Genomic DNA, 18,676 nt, shown 5'->3' on the forward strand with positions numbered 1-18,676 from the left:
AGCAAGAAGAACAATGCGACTTAACCTACATTTTAAAAAACGTCGATATCTTCTTTGGTGCTATGGGCCGCTTGGATTTTAAACATGCAATGTCCAATTCTGAAAAAGGACGGACTGGTTCAGCTAGGCGTGCAGACGAGTGTAAGAACTCCCTACGCCTTTAACATTCATGTTTCCTATAGAATCGGGCTGCTACGCATGACATGCCATAGTTAACTAAGTACAGGACACGAGGCTCCTCTGAACTGAGGTGTGCTGTTAATTGTAAAATGCGCACTGGAATGCCAAGATTTAGTCCCAACAAATGAATGTAAAATGTCTCACTAAATCTTCTGGCTTGATTACATGTTGAATGTTACTATTTTTTGATATACTGGCTTAAATAAAATATGGCCATCTTACCTCTCTCTTTCCGCTTTAATGAAAACGTGGCTACTATTAGATTTAAGAGGACCTACTTGTCTGGGATTCTATTTCTACTGCGCAGCGGCTGGGCTGGACTCTGCGCTCCGACGTGCAAACTATCCATCCAGGAGTTTCTCCTGCGCCCTTTCCGCCCCAGAAAGGCCGAGGCTCTGGCCGGGAGTCTCTGGTTTTCCTGTGAGTTCCCTCAGCCTCCAACCCGAGTCTCCGGTCCGACCCCCGGGCTGACCAGCATCCCTGGCTTTCGTGACACCCACTCCCCGGCTGCAGGGGTGCAGGGAGCGGACCTCAGAGAATCCAGACGGTCGGGCGGTCGCACGCATCAGTCCTCCCGGTTCCCCAATCCTCCGTCCCGCACGGTGGTCGCCTTCCCAGCACCACGCCTCACAGCACAGCCAAAAAGGACAGTAACCTGCGGGGGCGAGGCCTATCGATCACACCCAGCTCAGGGCAACACCCACCTCGGTCGACTCAATGAACACCTATTACTTCTGGTCGACCCAGCTCACGCGGATCCACCGATCCCACACCTCGCGGAGACCTAAACAACAATCACCCATTCAATCACCACTCGTCTCAGGCTCATCCAATCACCACCTGCCTCAGGCCCATCCAGTCACAACCCTGCTTTCGCCAACCCAATCAACACCCACCTCAGGCCGACTGGGCGGGGCCGGATCCCTCCCAGGCTTCCCCACATACCAGGGGCCTGTGGCCTCTCCGCGGCGGGGGCGGGGCTACAGGTCGGGAGGCGGGACTTCCTGTCCGGCCGGGAATAATTCGATCCAGTCCGGAAGTCAGCTCACAGTCCGGCTCTTCGTGGGCTTTGAGGTTTACGGTCCTAGTGTGTGGTGGGGTCAGGGCGCTCAGTGGTCGCTAGACTGCTGCCTCGGTTCGCCTCTTATTTACCGGCTGGCGATGGCGACCTACACCTGCAACACCTGCCGGGCGCTGTTGGACGACGCGGAGGCGCAGCGGGCCCACTACAAGACGGACTGGCACCGCTACAACCTGAAGCGCAAAGTGGCCGGCATGGCCCCGGTCGGCGCCGAGGGCTTCCAGGAGCGGGTGCGGGCGCAGCGGGCCCTGGCGGAGCCGGAGAGCAAGGGCGCGGCCACCTACTGCACCGTCTGCAGTAAGAAGTTTGCCTCGTTCAAGGCCTACGAAAACCATCTGAGGTCCCGGCGGCACGTGGAGCTGGAGAAGGAGGCGGTGAGTCGGAAAGTGGCGATCCTGAATGAAAAGAACTTGGAGAAAGGACTGGGCGTGGACAGTGTGGACAGGGATGCGGTGAACGCGGCCATCCAGCAGGTCATCAAGGCCCAGCCGTCCACGTCTCCCAAGAAGGCGGCCCCAGCGCCCGAGGCGGAGTCCCGGAGTCCCGTGACCGTGGCCGCTGGAGGACGTGGGACTCAGCAGCGAGACCCGGCCGAGAAGCCTCCCCGGCTGCAGTGGTTTGAACAGCAGGCGAAGAAGTTGGCCAAACAGCAAGGGGAGGAGGAGAGTGAGGAGGACCTGGATGCAGATGGTGGGGGCCTGTCTGGGGGGCGGGGCGGGGCGGGGCGGGGGGCGGGTCTGGTCCTCAAGCCTCCAGTTTATCTTTGAGGTTGGAGGGGGGGAGGTGTCCGTTTTCAGGTGAAGGTGATGCGTGAGGGTGTTTCCTTGGTTTCAGAAGTGGCTGCTGTGGCCAGCACCCCCACAGGGCATTTTGTGTGTTTAGCTCACTGTGGTCGATTCGGGGACTGAAACCTTAACGGGGGGTGGGGGGCATAGTTACTTAGTAAATATTTGTAGAATGAAGGGATGCCTTCTCTGTTGAAGGAGGAGATTGTCAACGTATGCAAGAGAACATAGTACCCTCACACCATGTGCTGCCGAATGTTTAATTCCATTGGGTTTCCGGTCATGATGGCTTTGCTCTGAGTTTGAGGTGCTCAGAATCGGCTAGCTAACTTGCAGTGTGAGGCTGGAGCCAGCAACCTAAGCTTCTTGACTTAATGAGCTATTTTTCCCTCATCCCCCTGACGCTGATTGCATGTGTTCACATAAGAATAGGAAAGGAGCACGTGCTTCCTCCAAGGGGTTTACTGTGCGCTGATAAAGAAGGAGGAAGGCATTCCTTAGCCATGCCAAGTGGTGTGTGGTGGATGAGTGGCTGACTTTGAGATCTCCAGCTAACTTTGTTTTTCAAATCTCTGGCTTGCAGACTGGGAGGATATTGATTCTGATGAGGAACTGGAATGTGAGGATGCTGAAGCCACGGAGGAGGAGGAGGAGGAGGAGGCAGCGGAGGAAGAGGCTGGAGGAAGCACCCCTCTTGGTGCCATCCCCATAACGGACTGCTTATTTTGTCCCCATCATTCAAGCTCCCTCACGAAGAATGTGGCTCATATGACTCAAGTCCACAGCTTCTTTATTCCTGATGTAGAGTATCTTTCAGATCTTAAGGGACTGATTAAATATTTGGGTAAGTTCAGTCGTATTTTCCTTTTGAATGACAAAATACCACATTATTGGGGGCATTAGTTTGGGGCTTCTCCTCAATCTTGGATTAAATGACAGGCCGATTTTGTGAAAATCAGAAACTTGATGGCTGTTTTTTGAATTGTGGACATCGACAGTGAGCCCTAATCTGGCTGCAAAAAGCTGCTTTCCTATTTTTTTCTCAAACTTATTTTTCCAGGAGAGAAGGTTGGTGTGGGGAAGATTTGCTTGTGGTGCAATGAGAGGGGGAAGTCCTTCTACTCCACGGAAGCTGTACAGGCTCACATGAATGACAGGAGTCACTGCAAGCTCTTCACAGATGGGGATGCGCTTTTGGAATTTGCAGACTTCTACGATTTTAGGTAAGTCTGGTTTGTAATAGCGAGTGAAGCCAGCTGATCACATTTGCATTGGATTCGCATGTGCCCCTACCCGATAACTGTCTGTGTCTGGCTCTGTCCAGTATCGTATTCTTCATACCTCTTAGCACACTTCTTTAGGAGGTCGTTATTTCCTCTCATTCTGTAGATGAGAAACTGAGTATCACAGAGTTAAACTTACATATCTGAGCCAGAGAAGATCTCAGGCCCAAACCGTCAGTTTGTGTGGTTTGAAAACTTGTTTTTGCTTGTTGTGGTTTCCATGGTCAGAAGTTCAGTTTTGCCAGTTACCTCAGGAACAGAGGCAGGGAAGTTAGGCTTCACATCTTGGTTTCCCTGAGAGCCCTTGAATCACAGGCTGTCTCCTAAGGGACTTGAGCTAGTGGCTGCACCAGGCCTGTCCCAATCACTTGTTGGTGAAATTATTCCACCTTTACCTAGAATCTTGAATATTTCCTACATCATGCAACGAATCCATGCTAGAAATTCTGGAACAGCTGGTTCTTAGTGTTAGTGTGCCTATGACCTAGCATGGGTGTGCTCTGCAAGCAGGTGTGTATAATGACCGTGCCAGGTGTGCAGAGTCCACCTAATACAGGTGTTCAGGAAAGTGCTGGTCTTTTAAGTTGTCCTTTTGCATTTTCCTCCTGATTTCTCATTTCTCACTTGTCCTGACAGAGAGTTTTTCATTATAGCCACTTTGGTGGCCCTATAGGGGTATCCATTGTGGTTTTAATTTAAATTTCCCTGATGAGGACTGATGCAGTTGAGAACCCTTTACATACTAATTGGCCAGCTAGCTCATATCTTGTGAAGTGTCTGATCAAGTCTTTTGTGTGGTTTTCTATTGGGTTATCTGCCTTACTATTCGCATTTTAGCGTGCATTTCTCAAATTATTTTTTATGTGTACTTGTGAATATTTCTAGGAACAAAGTGTGTGGTATGATAAATACTAAGGGTGCTCACATGACTAGTTAATTAAAGATTGATCTAAAAATTTAAATATTGAAGTTTTCAGTTGGCACTGCCTACATTTCAAAGCACATGTGACTGGTAGCAACATAGTTGAACCCAGAAAGAAAATTTCAACCTTATAGAGTTCTACTGGCCTAGAGTTTTCTTCTAAAACATGTTTTTTAAATTGTTAAATTACCAAGAGCCGCATCCCCAATCTCCATTCTCTTCCTCTTACTTTCTGGTTTGCAACCTTCCTAAAGAGAATCAAATACTAGGGGAAAGAATTCAGTTATAGGTCATTTGCTCACTCTTTAAAAACCAATTTTAGGTTCACAGCAAAGCTGAGCAGTAGGTACAGTGATTTCTTATATACTCCGTACCACACAGGTGCACAGCCTCCCTCATCATCAGCATCCCCCAGTGGTACATTTGTTACAGTTGGTTAACCTATATTGCCCCATCAATTATTACTCAAAGTCCATAGTTTAGGGTTCACTTTTGGTGTTGTCCAGTCTATGAGTTTGGACAAATGTACATATAAATATAATGACATGTATCCACCATTAAAGTATCATACTCAGTAGTTTCCCTGACCTACAAATCCTCTGTGTTCTCTGCCTGTTCATCACTGTCCTCCACCCCAATCCCTGGCATCTTTAATGTCACCATAGTTTTTCCAAAACATAGTATAGTTAGAATTATACAGTATGTAGCCTTTTCAGACTGGCTTCTTTCACTTAGTAATGTGCATATAAGGTTCCTCCATGTCTTCTGGTTTGATAACTCATTTCTTTTTGGTAAATTCCAAAAATATTTCACTGTCTGGATGTACCATAGTTTATTTGCTTACTGAATTACATCTTGGTTGTTTCCATGTTTTAGCAGTTGTGAATCAAACTGCTATAAACCTCCATTTGTAGGTTTTTGTATGGACATAAGTTTCAGTTCCTTTGGGTGAATACCAAGCAGCAAAATTGTTGGATCTTATGGTAAGAGTATATCCACTTTTGCCAGAACCTTCCGAACTGTCTTCCACAGTGGTTGTACCCTTTGGCATTCCCAGTATCACTGAGTGAGAGTTCTTATTGATTCACAGCTTCACCAGCATTTGGTCTTGTCCGTGTTCTGGATTTTGGCCATTCTGATAGGTGTGTCGTAGTATTTCACTGTTTTAATTTGCATTTCTCTGATGACATATGAAGTGGAGCATCTCTTTACATGCTTATCTGCCATGTGTATATCTTCTTAGTGAGGAATCTGTTAAGGTCTTTGGGTCATTTTTTAATCGGGTTGTTTATTTTCTTACTGTTGAGTTTTTTGTTTTTTGGGGTCTTTTATTTATTATTTTTGGCTGCGTTGGGTCTTCGTTGCACGCAGGCTTTCTCTAGTTGCGGCAAGAGGGGGCTACTCTTCGTTCCGGTGTGTGGTCTTCTCATTGCGGTGGCTTCTCTTGTTACAGAGCACGGGCTCTAGGCGTGCAGGCTTCAGTAGTTGTGGCACACGGGCTAAGTAGTTGTGGCTCGTGGGCTCTAGAGCGCAAGCTCGGTAGTCATGGTTCATGGGCTTAGTTGCTCTGTGGCATGTGGGATCTTCCTGGACCAGGGATCAAACCCGTGTCCCTTGCATTGGCAGGCGGATTCTTAACCACTGTGCCACCAGGGAAGCCCTTATTGTTGAGTTTTAAGGGTTCTTCCTATATTTGGATAACAGTCCTTTATCAGCTGTGTCTTCTGCAAATATTTTTCCCAAGTCTGTGTCGTGTATTTTAATTCTCTCAACAATGCTTTTCACAGAGCAGAAGTTTTTAATTTGAATGAAGTTCATCTTATCCATTCTTTCTTTCATGGACTGTGCTTTTGGTATGGTACCTAAAAAGTTGTCAGCAAACCTTAAGTCATCTAGAATTTGTCCCATGTTATCTTCTACGAGTTTTTATGCATTTTACATTTAAGTCTGTGGTCCACTTTAAGTTCATTGGTAACTTGTATATTTTACTACAGAAAAATGCTAACAAGTTGTTTTTTCCTCCAAAATCCTCCAGCTGGCAAGTTCTGCATCTGTTTATCCCTGTCCCCCCACCCCTTTAGGTAGCAAGTGGGTTTTTCACATTGACAAATAAAATATATGTCTTTTAGTTAAATTTGAGGTCTTGGTCTATGTATTAATGCCATTCCATGGTTCCAGGAGTAGCTACCCAGGTCACAAGGAAGGGGAGGACCCTGATGAGACTGAGGACTTGTCCTCAGAAAGGGCCTTGGAATATGATGACGACACCATGGAGCTGATCCTCCCTTCTGGTAAGTGCAGTTGTCCAAAATACATAGCTGCATGCTGCTGAGATTATCGGAGAGGCGTGTTCCCATCACTTCCCTTCCACACCGAGGGGAGAGACCCTACAACTTCAAGTGTGTGTTTGTGTTCCCCCGGATGAGGTAAACTCTGCCCCGTAGCTCTGTCTTGGCTGTTTTGTTTAAATTGCATCAATGTTTTTTTCACTTTTGTTGTGGTTCGTAATGCTTTAGTCAGTCATTGCCTTTCTTTTCAATACATAGACCTTTTGTATTCTGTTTATTACCTGTTTTTTTGGCCCCATACAGGTTTTTCTTGTTAAACTTGACTTTGCTCTTATTCCTTGAACTGATTCCTGTTTCCATGTGCTCAGACTTGCACATGTTAGTCTGGCATGGGTGGATCTGATTGACAGCACCCAGGTTTCCTGTCCATATTCTGGTGTAGCAGGGAGGCTTAGAGTTTGAATTCTGCCTTCTCCTTTTGGATACATGTTGCATGATGGTGAGAATTTATCCCAGATATGAAAAGATGGAGAAAAGCCAAGAATATGAGAAGCATCTAATACTGTTTATAGTGTTATGATTATCTGAGAAGAATGGGAACAGCTACAGAAGACACATTTAAAAAGGACAGGGAATGGGATGATAAGATAATAAGATCCTAATAATACCTTGTATTTTCTGAGCAGTTAGCACATTCAGGCAGATATATTATTTTATCTTTACATCAAGCCTTTGAGTTAGATTCTATTATCCTTATTTGACATATGAGCCAGCTGAAGCTTAGACAGGTTGAGTAATTTACCCAGGATCATGGACTTGTCAGTGAAGCCCTTTCCCCACTTCTCTCCGCTGCCTGGGAGATGTGCAGTGATGGTGGGAGCAGGAACAGCCACATTGCCAGTGGAGACGTCTGCCATGAGGAAGCCACCCTGGGGGTGCTGCTCTCCACCTGGAATATCACGGCTTAGGTATAGAGAGCCCCGCTTAACCCAGAGTGACAACCTTCTAAGGCTAAGGGCAGCTTTAGACAATGACAGTGAAAGGAAAGTGCAGGCAGAACCTGTCTTGAGGATATAATTCTTCTACAGTGGTAGGGCAGCTATAAGGCGGTACAATATTGGGGCCTGTACAATACATAGTAGCAAAACAGGCCTAAGTATTATTACAGAGGACCTAATCTCATCTTCCAAGACTATTTGTTTAATAGTCTTGACTGTTTAATAGTCTTAGTCTGTTTAAAGCTTGACCCACTGGCATGGTTTTACCAGATCCTTACAAATAAGCAAAAGCTGTAGGGAAAATTCAGCTTAATCATCTTTTAAAATTCCCATGTACCAGGCGACTTCCATCATTTAGAAAGCAGTAGGGCAGGGTTTCCCAGCCTCAGCACTGTGGACGTTTGGGGCAGATAATTCTTTGTTTTGGGGGCTGTGCTGTGCATTGTACGATGTTTAGCCGCATCCCTGGCCTCCACCCACTAGGTGTCAGGAGCCTCCCTCTAGCTGTGACAGCCAGAAATATCTCCAGTCATTGCCACGTGTCCTCTGGGGATAAAATCGCCTGTTTGAGAACCACCGCAGTAGAGAATTTAAGCAAAGAAAAAGTGGATTGGTTTCTATTCTAGACTCAGACTGTGGCTTATAGACCTAAACATCAGGGCCATTATCTGTGCTTAATCTCTTTTCTATTAAAAAAAAAAGTTAAAATTCCTTACCTCCTAGGGCACTTTTATCTGTATTAGTAGGGGCAGCTATGTGAATTTCTAGGGAGGCACTTCTTTATAAGTAAGTACAGATGCTGAGATTTGCATTTGACAGTGACTTACCATTGTCTCTCTCTCTCTCTTTTTTATTGAAGTATAGTTAATTTACAGTGTTTTGTTACTTTAGGTGTACAGCAGTGTGATTCAGTTTATATATATTTTTTCAGATTTTTTTCCATTATAGGTTACTACTAGATATTGAATATAGTCCCCTGTGGTACACAGTAGGTCCTTGTTGTTTATTTTATATATAGTAGTGTGTATATGTTAATCCCAAACTCCTAATTTATCTCCCCTCCACACCCGCTATCCCCTTTGGTAACCCTAAGTTTGTTTTTTATGTCCATGAGTCTATTTCTGTTTTGCAAATAAGTTCATTTGTATCATTTTTTTTTTAGATTCCACATATAAGTGATACCATATGGTATTTGTCTTTCTCTGACTTGCTTCACTTAATGTGATAATGTCTAGGTCCATCCATGTTGCTGCAAATGGCATTATTTCATTCTTTTTTTATGGCTGAGTAGTATTCCATTGTATATATAGTACCACATCTTCTTTATCCATTCATCTGTCGATGGACGTTTAAGTTGCTTCCATGTCTTGGCTGTTGTAAATAGTGCTGCTGTGAACTTTGGGATGCATGTATTTTTTCAAATTAGAGTTTTCTCCCAGTATATGCCCAGGGGTAGGATTGCAGGATCATATGGTAACCTTATTTTTAGTTTTTTAAGGAACCTCTATATTGTTCTTCATAGTGGATGCAACAATTTACATTCCCACCAGCAGCGTAGGAGGGTTCCTTTTTCTCCACACCCTCTCTAGCATTTATTATTTGTAGGCTTTTTGATGATGGCCATTCTGACAGGTGTGATGTGATACCTCATTGTAGTTTTGATTTGCATTTCTCTAATAATTAGTGATATTGAGCATTTTTTCATGTGCCTCTTGGCCATCTGTATGTACATCTTCTTTGGAGAAATGTCTGTTTAGGTCTCCTGCCCATTTTTTGATTGGGTTGGTTTTTTTTGATATTAAGCTGTATGAGCTATTTGTATGTTTTAGAAATTAATCTCTTGTTGGTAGCATCATTTGCAAATATTTTATCCCAGTCTGTAGGTTGTCTTTTCATTTTGTTTATGGTTTCCTTTGCTGTGCAAAAACTTTTTAGTTTAATTAGGTTCCATTTGTTTATTTTTGTTTTTATTTCCATTACTCTAGGAGACAGATCCAAAAAAATATTGCTGCAATTTATGTCAAAGATTGTTCTGCCTGTGCTTTCCTCTAGGAGTTTTTAGAGTATCCGGTCTTACATTTAGGTCTTTAATCCATTTTGAGTTCATTTTTGTATATAGTGTTAGAGAATGTTCTAATTTCATTCTTTTACATGTAGCTGTTCAATTTGCCCAGCACCAGTTATTGAAAAGACTGTCTTTTCTCTGTTGTATATTCTTGCCTCCTTTGTCATAGATTATTGACTGTAAGTGTGTGGGTTTATTTCTGGGCTCTCTGTCCTGTTCCATTGATCTGTGTATCTGTTTTTGTGCCAGTACCATACTGTTTTGATGACTGTAGCTTTATAGTATAGTCTGAAGTCAAGCAGCCTGATTCCTCCAGCACTGTTCTTCTTTCTCTAGGTTGTTTTGGCTATTTTGGAGTCTTCTGTGTTTCTGCACAAATTAAAAAAATTTTTGTTCTAGTTCTGTGAAAAATGCCATTGGTAATTTGATAGGGATTGCACTGAATCTGTAGATTGCCTTGGGTAGTATGGTCATTTTAACAAATATTGATTCTTCCAATCCAAGAACACAGTACAGTAGGTCCCCTACATATGAACAAGTTGGGTTCCCAGAGCGCATTCATAATTCCAATTTGTTCGTAAGTCCAACAAAGTTAGCCTCGGTACCCCACTAACACAATTGGCTATATAGTACTGTACTATGATAGGTTTATAGTACTTTTCACACAAATAACACATAAAAAACAAACAAACACACAAAAAATAAAGAAAACATTTTTAATCTTACAGTACAGTACCTTGAAAAATACAGTAGTACAGTACAACAGCTGGCACACAGGGGCTGGCATCGAGTGCACAGGCAAGAAGAGTTACTGACTGGAGGAGGGAGAGGAGGTGGGAGATGGTAGAGCTGAAGGATTGTCAGGAATAGGAGACGGCAAACTGCAGTTTCACTTACGTGTGACGTTGATGGAATACACGTTCGCATCTTTGAATGTTCACAGCTTGAAGGTTCGTATGTAGGGGACTTACATCTTTCCATCTGTTTGTATCCTCTTCAGTTTCTTTCATCAGCATCTTACAGTTTTTGGAGTACAGGTCTTTTGCCTCCTTAGGTAGGTTTATTCCTAGGTATTTTATTCTTTTTGATATCTTCGTAAATGGGAATATTTCCTTAATTTCTTTCTGATCTTTTGTTGTTAATGTATAGAAATGCAACAGATTTTTGTGTATTAATTTTGTATCCAGAAACTTTACCAAATTCATTGATGAGCTCTAGTAGCTTTCTGGTAGCATCTTTAGGACTTTCTATGTATAGCATCATGTCATCTGCAAACAGTGACAGTTTTACTTCTTTTCTATTTTGGATTCCTTTTATTTCTTCTTCTTCTCTGATTGCTGTGGCTGGGACTTCCAAAACTATGTTGAATAAAAGTGGTAAAAGTGGGCATCTTTGTCTTGTTCCTGATCTTAGGGGAAATGCTTTAGCTTTTTACTGTTGTCTCTTTTCTTAAATCTCTCTACTCCTTCCTTTATTTTTTAACATGTGGCTTCATCTTTCTTCAGCCAGTAGAGCACTGTTTCTTCTGTCACATGCATTTTCCAGCTAGATAAAAGTGAAAATTCTGATTGGGAAAGCCCTTGCTTTATGGCTCCATTTTGAAAAATGATCCAACTCAGTGCTTCAATATTGTTCTTTTGAAAAACAGGTGCCAGAGTGGGTCATCGCTCCTTGATGAGATACTACAAACAGCGGTTTGGCTTGTCAAGAGCTGTGGCAGTTGCTAAGAATCAGAAGGCCGTGGGCCGGGTCCTCCAGCAGTACAGAGCCCTGGGCTGGACTGGCAGCACAGGTACGTCCATGTGGACCACAAGGACCAGCCCAGGAACTTGCATCACACAAAGGGCCTCGGGTGAACTGGATTTTTTTTTTCTTTGTCCTTGTGGGTCCTCTCTAGGGGAAACTTAGCTTCTTGGCTCTGGGAGCTTCTGTGACCACTTGAGACATTTTTGGCAATAAGCCCAAAGCTCCATGACTTTAAAACTTCATATTCCTGGCACAGTAACTTTCTAAAAACTGCATATATACCACTAATTTTTCAGAAGATAATAGTAATAAAAATAATTGTTGGGCTTCCCTGGAGGCACAGTGGTTGAGAGTCTGCCTGCTGATGCAGGGGACATGGGTTTGTACCCCAGTCTGGGAAGATCCCACATGCCGCGGAGCGGCTTGTCCCGTGAGCCATGGCCGCTGAGCCTGCGCGTCCGGAGCCTGTGCTCCGCAACAGGAGAGGCCACAACAGTGAGAGGGCCGTGTACCGAAAAAAAAAAATTGTTTAGTGATCATCTGAGGTTGAAATTCTCCTGGATGTTTCACAGGGGAATGAATGGTATTCTTATGTCAATAGCTTGAGCTGTGGAGTCAAACATGACTTCCCTGATACTCTTGTTGGTACTTATAACATGAATATGAGTAATTTAATTAATCGAAGCCTCCTGTTTTTTCACTTACAAAATGGAGGTGATAATAATAGGACCTGCCTTGTAGAATTGTGCAGGTTGAATATCATAAAGCATGTATGACTAGTACATGTACATACTAAAGGCCAGCTGTCAGTCCTTTTTGTAGTTTTCCCATAGTAAATGTTGTAAGAGTCAGAAGAATAAAGGAGGCTATCTTCTGAAATTGTTGAGATTGCTGTCTTCAAGGAGAACCTCAATCCACTGAAAGTAGTAGAGAGAGAAGGGGGAGAGCTGCCTTCTGATGGCCTGGGAAGCTCTGACACTGGAATCCATTGTAAATGCCTCTGTGTTTATATTACACGTGGGTTCCTTCACTATGGCTTCCTGTGAGCTGTGAGGGCACTTGAATCTAGTGGACACTGACTTCATCTTAGTCTTGTCAGGACTTCTTGTCTGACTTGGTTTATAGTCTGCCTTTCTCTGTCCCTTTTGGTCAGTGGGGCTTCACCTTTTGGGCTTATAGACCTTTTCAGATGATGAAAACTAAAGAGGCTCATCCCAGAAAAATGTATATAGAGAGAAGTTCTGGTATGCAATAAACCCCCAAGGCCCATTGGATAGAGACCCCAGATAATAACTCTTGTTTAAATATAAGAACCCACATACCCGAAACTAGCTTTGATTCCCTGCCAAGTTGGGTCTTCTCTGATCACAGGTCACAGACCTTTGCCTCATTTCTTATCCCCTTTCCAACCCCAGGAGCAGCTCTCGTGCGCCAGCGGGACATGCAGTATGTCCAAAGGATGAAGTCAAAATGGATGCTGAAGATGGGGATGAGGAACAACGCCACCAAGCAGATGCACTTCAGGCCCCAGGTGCTGTTCTGAGTCGGCCAGGGATTGAGTCATCATCCGTCTCCTGCACAAGCGTCCTCCTTGCCTGGGGACCCGTGGAAGCCGGATCGGACAACAGACCCTTACGCTGCTACTTCTCCCTGTACTTCCTCTGTCCTGACCTGATAATAAAAGTCAGAATCATATTGGCTCTCCAGTGTAATTTTTGGACAGGGTTGAAATGTTGTGTTTTTACAAAGTGAGTGCTGTGTCACCTGGACGCAGGCCCTGCCCTTCTGAGAGTTGCTTTGTTGTCTCGGCTTGAAACTGATTTAGGGCTGTCAGAATAGTGTGGGGAATTCAAGAGCGGCTTGTCTCCTCCAAATCTGGTTTAATTTTCAGAAGAACACCTTACCATATCATGGCGCTGGGACCTATGTAAGGGGGCTTTGAAGCTTCTGGAGGAGCAGAGTTGAATGTCCCTCTTGGAACGTTGTGGCTCCAGAGGTGGTGACAGTCTCTGGGCACTTTCATTAAATCCAGGGAAAGTAAAAGGGCATGTCAGTGGTTTGCTGTAAAAGTTCTTTATTTCTAAATGTGATCCAGGGCTGCCTTTAGAGGGGGAAGAAAATAAATGTAAAATGTGTAAATGTTTTCAGGGTTCAGTCTCTCAATGGATTCACAGTTTATACGGTTTACAGCAAGGCCATGATATATTGAAAATGAAAGTAAACATGAAGTTCAAAATCCATTGAGCTAACTTCTTGACATTGGAAAAGTGATTTGGTCTTTAAAATCCGTAAAATGAAGGACTTATTACCTCACAGGTTGTTGTGTGGTTAATTATATGAGCAAGGGACCCATCACTCAGTCCCCACCACAAAATAAGTGGTTCACGTTCTCTCTGGTGGAGCAGGTACCCCACTGAGGAAGGCGATGTTCTGGTCAGTTCAGTGGTCTTTCTAAGGAATGAGTTCAAGGATGCCAGGAGATTTTGCTTGCCTTTAGTGTGTATTCACCAGCTGTCGTTTGCTAGAGATATGTCTTTTCTTACTTGGGATGCAGAGTTGAATTAATATTTCCTCAGTACACAGGTTCACTATCCCAACAGTGGAGGGTTCCCTAGTTTTAATTTTACTCCTTTATCCTGTTTTTCTAACATTCTCGTCACACGAGTACCCACCCTCTTGTGTTTGACACATCTTTAAATCTATGTCCTGGGAAATGATCTAGTGCTTGGCATGAGGTGTGTTTTTACTTTATATTTAACTGAATGTACATAATATTGTGTTATAGCTCTTGTCAGTTTTGGTTTCCTTTCTGCGGTTTTTCACTTATTATGTGCTTATTCACTGTCTGTGGCTCCACAAAAATTTTAGGATTATATATTCTAGTTCTGATGAATGTCATGGGTATTTTGATAGGGACTGCATTAAGTCTGTAGATTGCTTTGGGTAGTATGACCATTTCAATAATATTAATTCTTCCAATCCAGGAGCACGGGATATCTTTCAATTTCTTTGAATCAGCATCAGTTTCCTTCATCAGTGTTTTATAGTGTTTACAGTATAGGTCTTTCACCTCCTTGGTTTCGTTTATTCCTGGGTATTTATTTATGTTTTTGGAGTGACTTAAAAATGGGAATTTTTTTTTTTTTACTTTTTGATATTTCATTATTAGTGTATATAAATGCAACTGATTTCTGTATATTAATCTTGTATCCTGCAACATTGCTGAATTCATTTATTAGTTCTAAAAGGTTTTGGTGGAGACTTTATTTCCTCTATATAGAGTATCCTCTTATCTGCAAATAATGACAGTTTTACCTCTACCTTTCCAATTTGGATACATTTTATTTCTTTTTCTTGTCTGATTGCTGTGGCTAGGACTTCCAATACTATGTTGAATAGACGTGGTAAGAGTGGGCATACTTGTCCCTATATTTAGCAGGAAGGCTTTCAGCTTTTCACCATTGAGTATTATGTTGGCTGTGGATTTGTCATAAATGACCCTTATTATGTTGAGATTGTTCCTTCTATACCCACTTTGATGAAAGTTTTTATCATGAATGGATGTTGAATTTTGTCAAATGGTTCTTCTGCATCTATTGAGATGAACATGTGGTTTTTATTTCTTTTTTTAATATGGTTTATCACATTGATTTGCATATGTTGAACCATCCTTGTGACCCTGGAATAGATCCAACATGATCATGGTGTATGATCCTTTTAATGTATTGTTGGATTTGGTTTGCTGATATTTTGTTGAGGATTTTTACATCTATATTCATAAAAGATATTGGCCTGCAATTTGGGGGTTTTTTTTGTAGTGTCTTGTCTGGTTTTGGTTCAGGGTAATGCTGGCCTCGTAGAATGAATTTCCTTCCTCTTCAATTTTTAGGAATGGTTTTAGAAGGACAGGTATTAGCTTTTCTTTATATGTTTGGTAAAAATCCCCTGTGAAGCCATCCTGCCCTGGATTTTTATTTGCTGGGAGTTTGTTTGTTTTTTTTTTTTTTTTTTTTTTTTTTTTTTTTTTTTTTTTTCTTTTTGCCGTACGCGGGCCTCTCACTGTTGTGGCCTCTCCCATTGCGGAGCACAGGCTCCGGACGCGCAGGCTCAGCGGCCATGGCTCACGGGCCCAGTCGCCCCGCGGCATGTGGGATTTCCCCGGACTGGGGCACGAACCCGTGTCCCCTGCATCGGCAGGCGGACTCTCAACCACTGCGCCACCAGGGAAGCCCAGTTTGTTTGTTTTTAAATTTGCTTCTAGTGATTGGTCTATTCAAATCATCTGTTTCTTCTTGACTCAGTCTTGGTAGGATGTATGTTTCTAGAAATTTGTACATTTCTTCTAGGTTTGTCCAATTTGTTGGCATATAATGAAATAAGAACAATGCTAGAGGTGTAACCCTCCCAGACTTCAAAGTATACTACCGTGCTACAGTAATCAAATAGCTTAGTATCAGAATAAAAACAGACACATAGATCAATGGAACAGACCCAGAAATAAACCCATGTACCCATGGTCAATCATCCTATGACAAAGGAGGTAAGAATATACAATGGAGAAAATACAGTCTCTTCAAGAAGTGGTGCCGGGAAAACTGGACAGCTACATGTAAAACAATGAGGTTAGACTATTCCCCTACACCATAAACAAAAATAAACTCAAAATGGCTTAAAGACCTAAATGTGAGACCTGAAGCCATAAAATTCCTAAAAGGAGAGCACAGGCAGAAGAGTTTTTGACATATATTGTACCAATGTTTTCTTTGATCAGTCTCCTAAGGCAAAATAAATATCAGAAAAATAAACAAGTGGGACCCAATTAAACTTAAAAGGTTTTTCACAGCAAAGGAAACCAGCCATAAAAACGAAAAGACAACCCGATGAATGGAAGAAAATATTTGCAAATGATGTGACCGACAAGGGGTTAATATCAAAAATGTTCAAACAGATCATACAACTCAATATCAGAAAAACAAAGAATCCAATTGGAAAATGGGCAGAAGACCTAAGTAGATATTTCTCCAAAGAAGATATACAGATTGCCAACAAACACATGAAAGGATGCTGAACATCACTAATCATTAGAGAAATGCAAATCAAAACCACAACGTGGTATCATCTCACACCTGTCAGAATGGCCATCATCAAAACGTCTACAAATAACACATGTTGGAGAGGACGTGGAGAAAAGGGAATCCTTGTACACTGCTGGTGGGGATATAAATTGGTGCAGCCACTATGGAAGACAGTATGGAGGTTCTTCAAAAACCAAAAATAGGATTACCATATGACAGAAATCCACCCCTGGGCATATATCCATACAAAACTATAATCCAAAAAGATACGTGCACCCCTATGTTCATAGCAGCACTATTCACATCAGCCAAGACATGGAAACAACCTAAATGTCCATTGACAGATGAATGGACAAGAAGATGTGGTACATATATACAATGGAATACTACTCAGTAATGAGAGTGATAAAGGTATCTTTTGTTATGTTAACAACTTGACTTTTGGAAAGCCCTTAGGTAGCCCAGCTGAGAGGATGGTGCAGCCCAAACTCCATGGGAACAGAAGCTCCCATGTTTCAGATCTCTGTGGACCTCACCCTACGTATCTCTTCATCTGGCTGTTCATTTATATCCTTTAATATCCTTTGAATAAACTGGTAATCTAGTAAGTAAACTAGTTTCCAAAATTCTGTGAGCTACTCTAGCAAATTAATCAAACCTGAGGAGGGGATCGTCAGAACTTCTGATTTATAGCCAGTTGGTCAGAAGACTTGGGATTCACATGTAAAGTGGGGCAAGTCTTGCAGGACTGTGGGATCTGACATCATCTCCAGGTAAACAGTGTCAGAATTGAGTTGAATTGGAGAACTCCCAGCTGCTGTTGGAGAATTGCTTGGTAGTCTGGAAAAAAACCACAGATATTGCTGGAGATATAGGTAGCACAGGGGAGAGGTGAGGGCCCTCTTCCTAGTCTCAGGAGATACTGAAAACCAGGCAAGGAATTTAAACTTCATCAATGGGCAACAGATAACCATTCTTGAACAAAAGGAGTGACACAGGAGGAAAAATGGCTGAGAGGAATTAGTGTGATTATCTCTATGTGATGTAGGATATACTAAGAGGAAAGAGAAGGATCTCCAGGAGACTGCAGGAGAATTGCAGCCGGTGGGAAATCTAACATGGTGGAGAAAATAATGTCCGTTTGAAGGAAAAGTAAAAAAAAAAAAAAAAAAATGGAGAGTGTAAAGATGCTGAAATGGGTCATGGAAATGGATGGGAGGAGGCAGGGAGGAAATAATGACCTGAAGAAGGAACAGATGCTTGAAGAACCATATGTGAACGATAGAGGGAAAGAGAAAACAAGTTATCTACTTTATAAAACCATCTTCTGCTTTACTTTTAGAGAGGCTTGAAATATATACATTGTTTTGTTTATCCCAGTTGATGACTAATACTAGTTACATTTTTTAAGTATCTGTCCAGAGGGCTCAGCTATTGTGAAAGATTTTGATAATCTAAAACTCAAATCTTCAGGAATAAAAATCAGCAGCAGACTTAACTTGCACTACAAAACATGTGTTTAACAAATACTGAACAATCTATGTGCCGGCACTGTTCTAGCTTTGGGGTACACAGCAAGGAAAGGAGTCCCTGTTCCCATGGAGCTTGTAGTCTGGAGGTGGATGACTAACCTAGAATGGGACTGACTATCCTGGTTTGCAAATGATGGGGAGGTTTCCTGGGATACAAGACTTTCAGTGCTAAAACTGGGAAATCAGGGACAAATAACAAATGCTAGTGGTGGCCCATTTCCCAAATGGTCCCCAAATGACACCCCATTCATGCCCTTACAAAGACCCTCCCACGTTAAACAGAGCTGACTTTCCTAAGTAACAGCATATCGTAGAAATGACCCTGTGTGACTTCCAAGGCTAGGTCCTAAAAGATATTGTGACTTCTACTTTGCTTATTTTGAGGGAAGCCAGTAACCATGTTATGAGGACACTAAAGCAGCCCTAGTAGAGGTCCACTCAGTGAGGACCCCAAGAGTCTTGCTATCAGTGTGTAAATGAGCCTCTTCCAAGGGGATCCTCCAGCCAGAGTCAAACCTTCCAGCTGCGGTCACATGATCAGCCCTATCCCCCTGCAACTTCATGAGACCATGAGCCTCGTAAATTTCCGACTTACAGAAATGGAAAGAAGCAAAGTTTGTTGTTTTCCTGCTAAATGTTGGGTAATGTGATGTGGAGTACTAGATGGCTAGTACAGTGCTACTGAGAAAAGGTCTGCTTAGGAGAGACTGATGAGTTGGGG

General features: G+C 42.8%; 1 protein-coding gene across 1 annotated transcript; it reads left to right on the forward strand.

Annotated features, from left to right (window-relative positions):
• The first annotated feature begins 1,313 nt into the window (after nt 1-1,313).
• Nucleotides 1,314-13,037, forward strand: LOC307051536 (cytoplasmic 60S subunit biogenesis factor ZNF622-like). Its single transcript, XM_079701943.1, has 6 exons — nt 1,314-1,951; nt 2,630-2,890; nt 3,107-3,269; nt 6,430-6,542; nt 11,251-11,394; nt 12,764-13,037. The coding sequence occupies exons 1-6, from the start codon at nt 1,342-1,344 to the stop codon at nt 12,889-12,891; spliced, it is 1,419 nt and encodes a 472-aa protein (XP_079558069.1). The 5' UTR covers nt 1,314-1,341; the 3' UTR covers nt 12,892-13,037.
• The last annotated feature ends 5,639 nt before the right edge of the window (nt 13,038-18,676 follow it).

Source organism: Hyperoodon ampullatus (genome assembly GCF_949752795.1).
Source record: "Hyperoodon ampullatus genome assembly, chromosome: 4".
Taxonomy (NCBI): domain Eukaryota; kingdom Metazoa; phylum Chordata; class Mammalia; order Artiodactyla; family Ziphiidae; genus Hyperoodon; species Hyperoodon ampullatus.

Excerpts from the sequence above, each read along its gene's own strand:
- LOC307051536 (XM_079701943.1), top strand. The coding sequence starts at position 1,342 with ATGGCGACCTACACCTGCAACACCTGCCGGGCGCTGTTGGACGACGCG. Across the intron at positions 1,952-2,629 it reads GGAGGACCTGGATGCAGATG|ACTGGGAGGATATTGATTCT; the intron begins GTGGGGGCCTGT and ends TCTGGCTTGCAG. Across the intron at positions 3,270-6,429 it reads GCAGACTTCTACGATTTTAG|GAGTAGCTACCCAGGTCACA; the intron begins GTAAGTCTGGTT and ends CCATGGTTCCAG.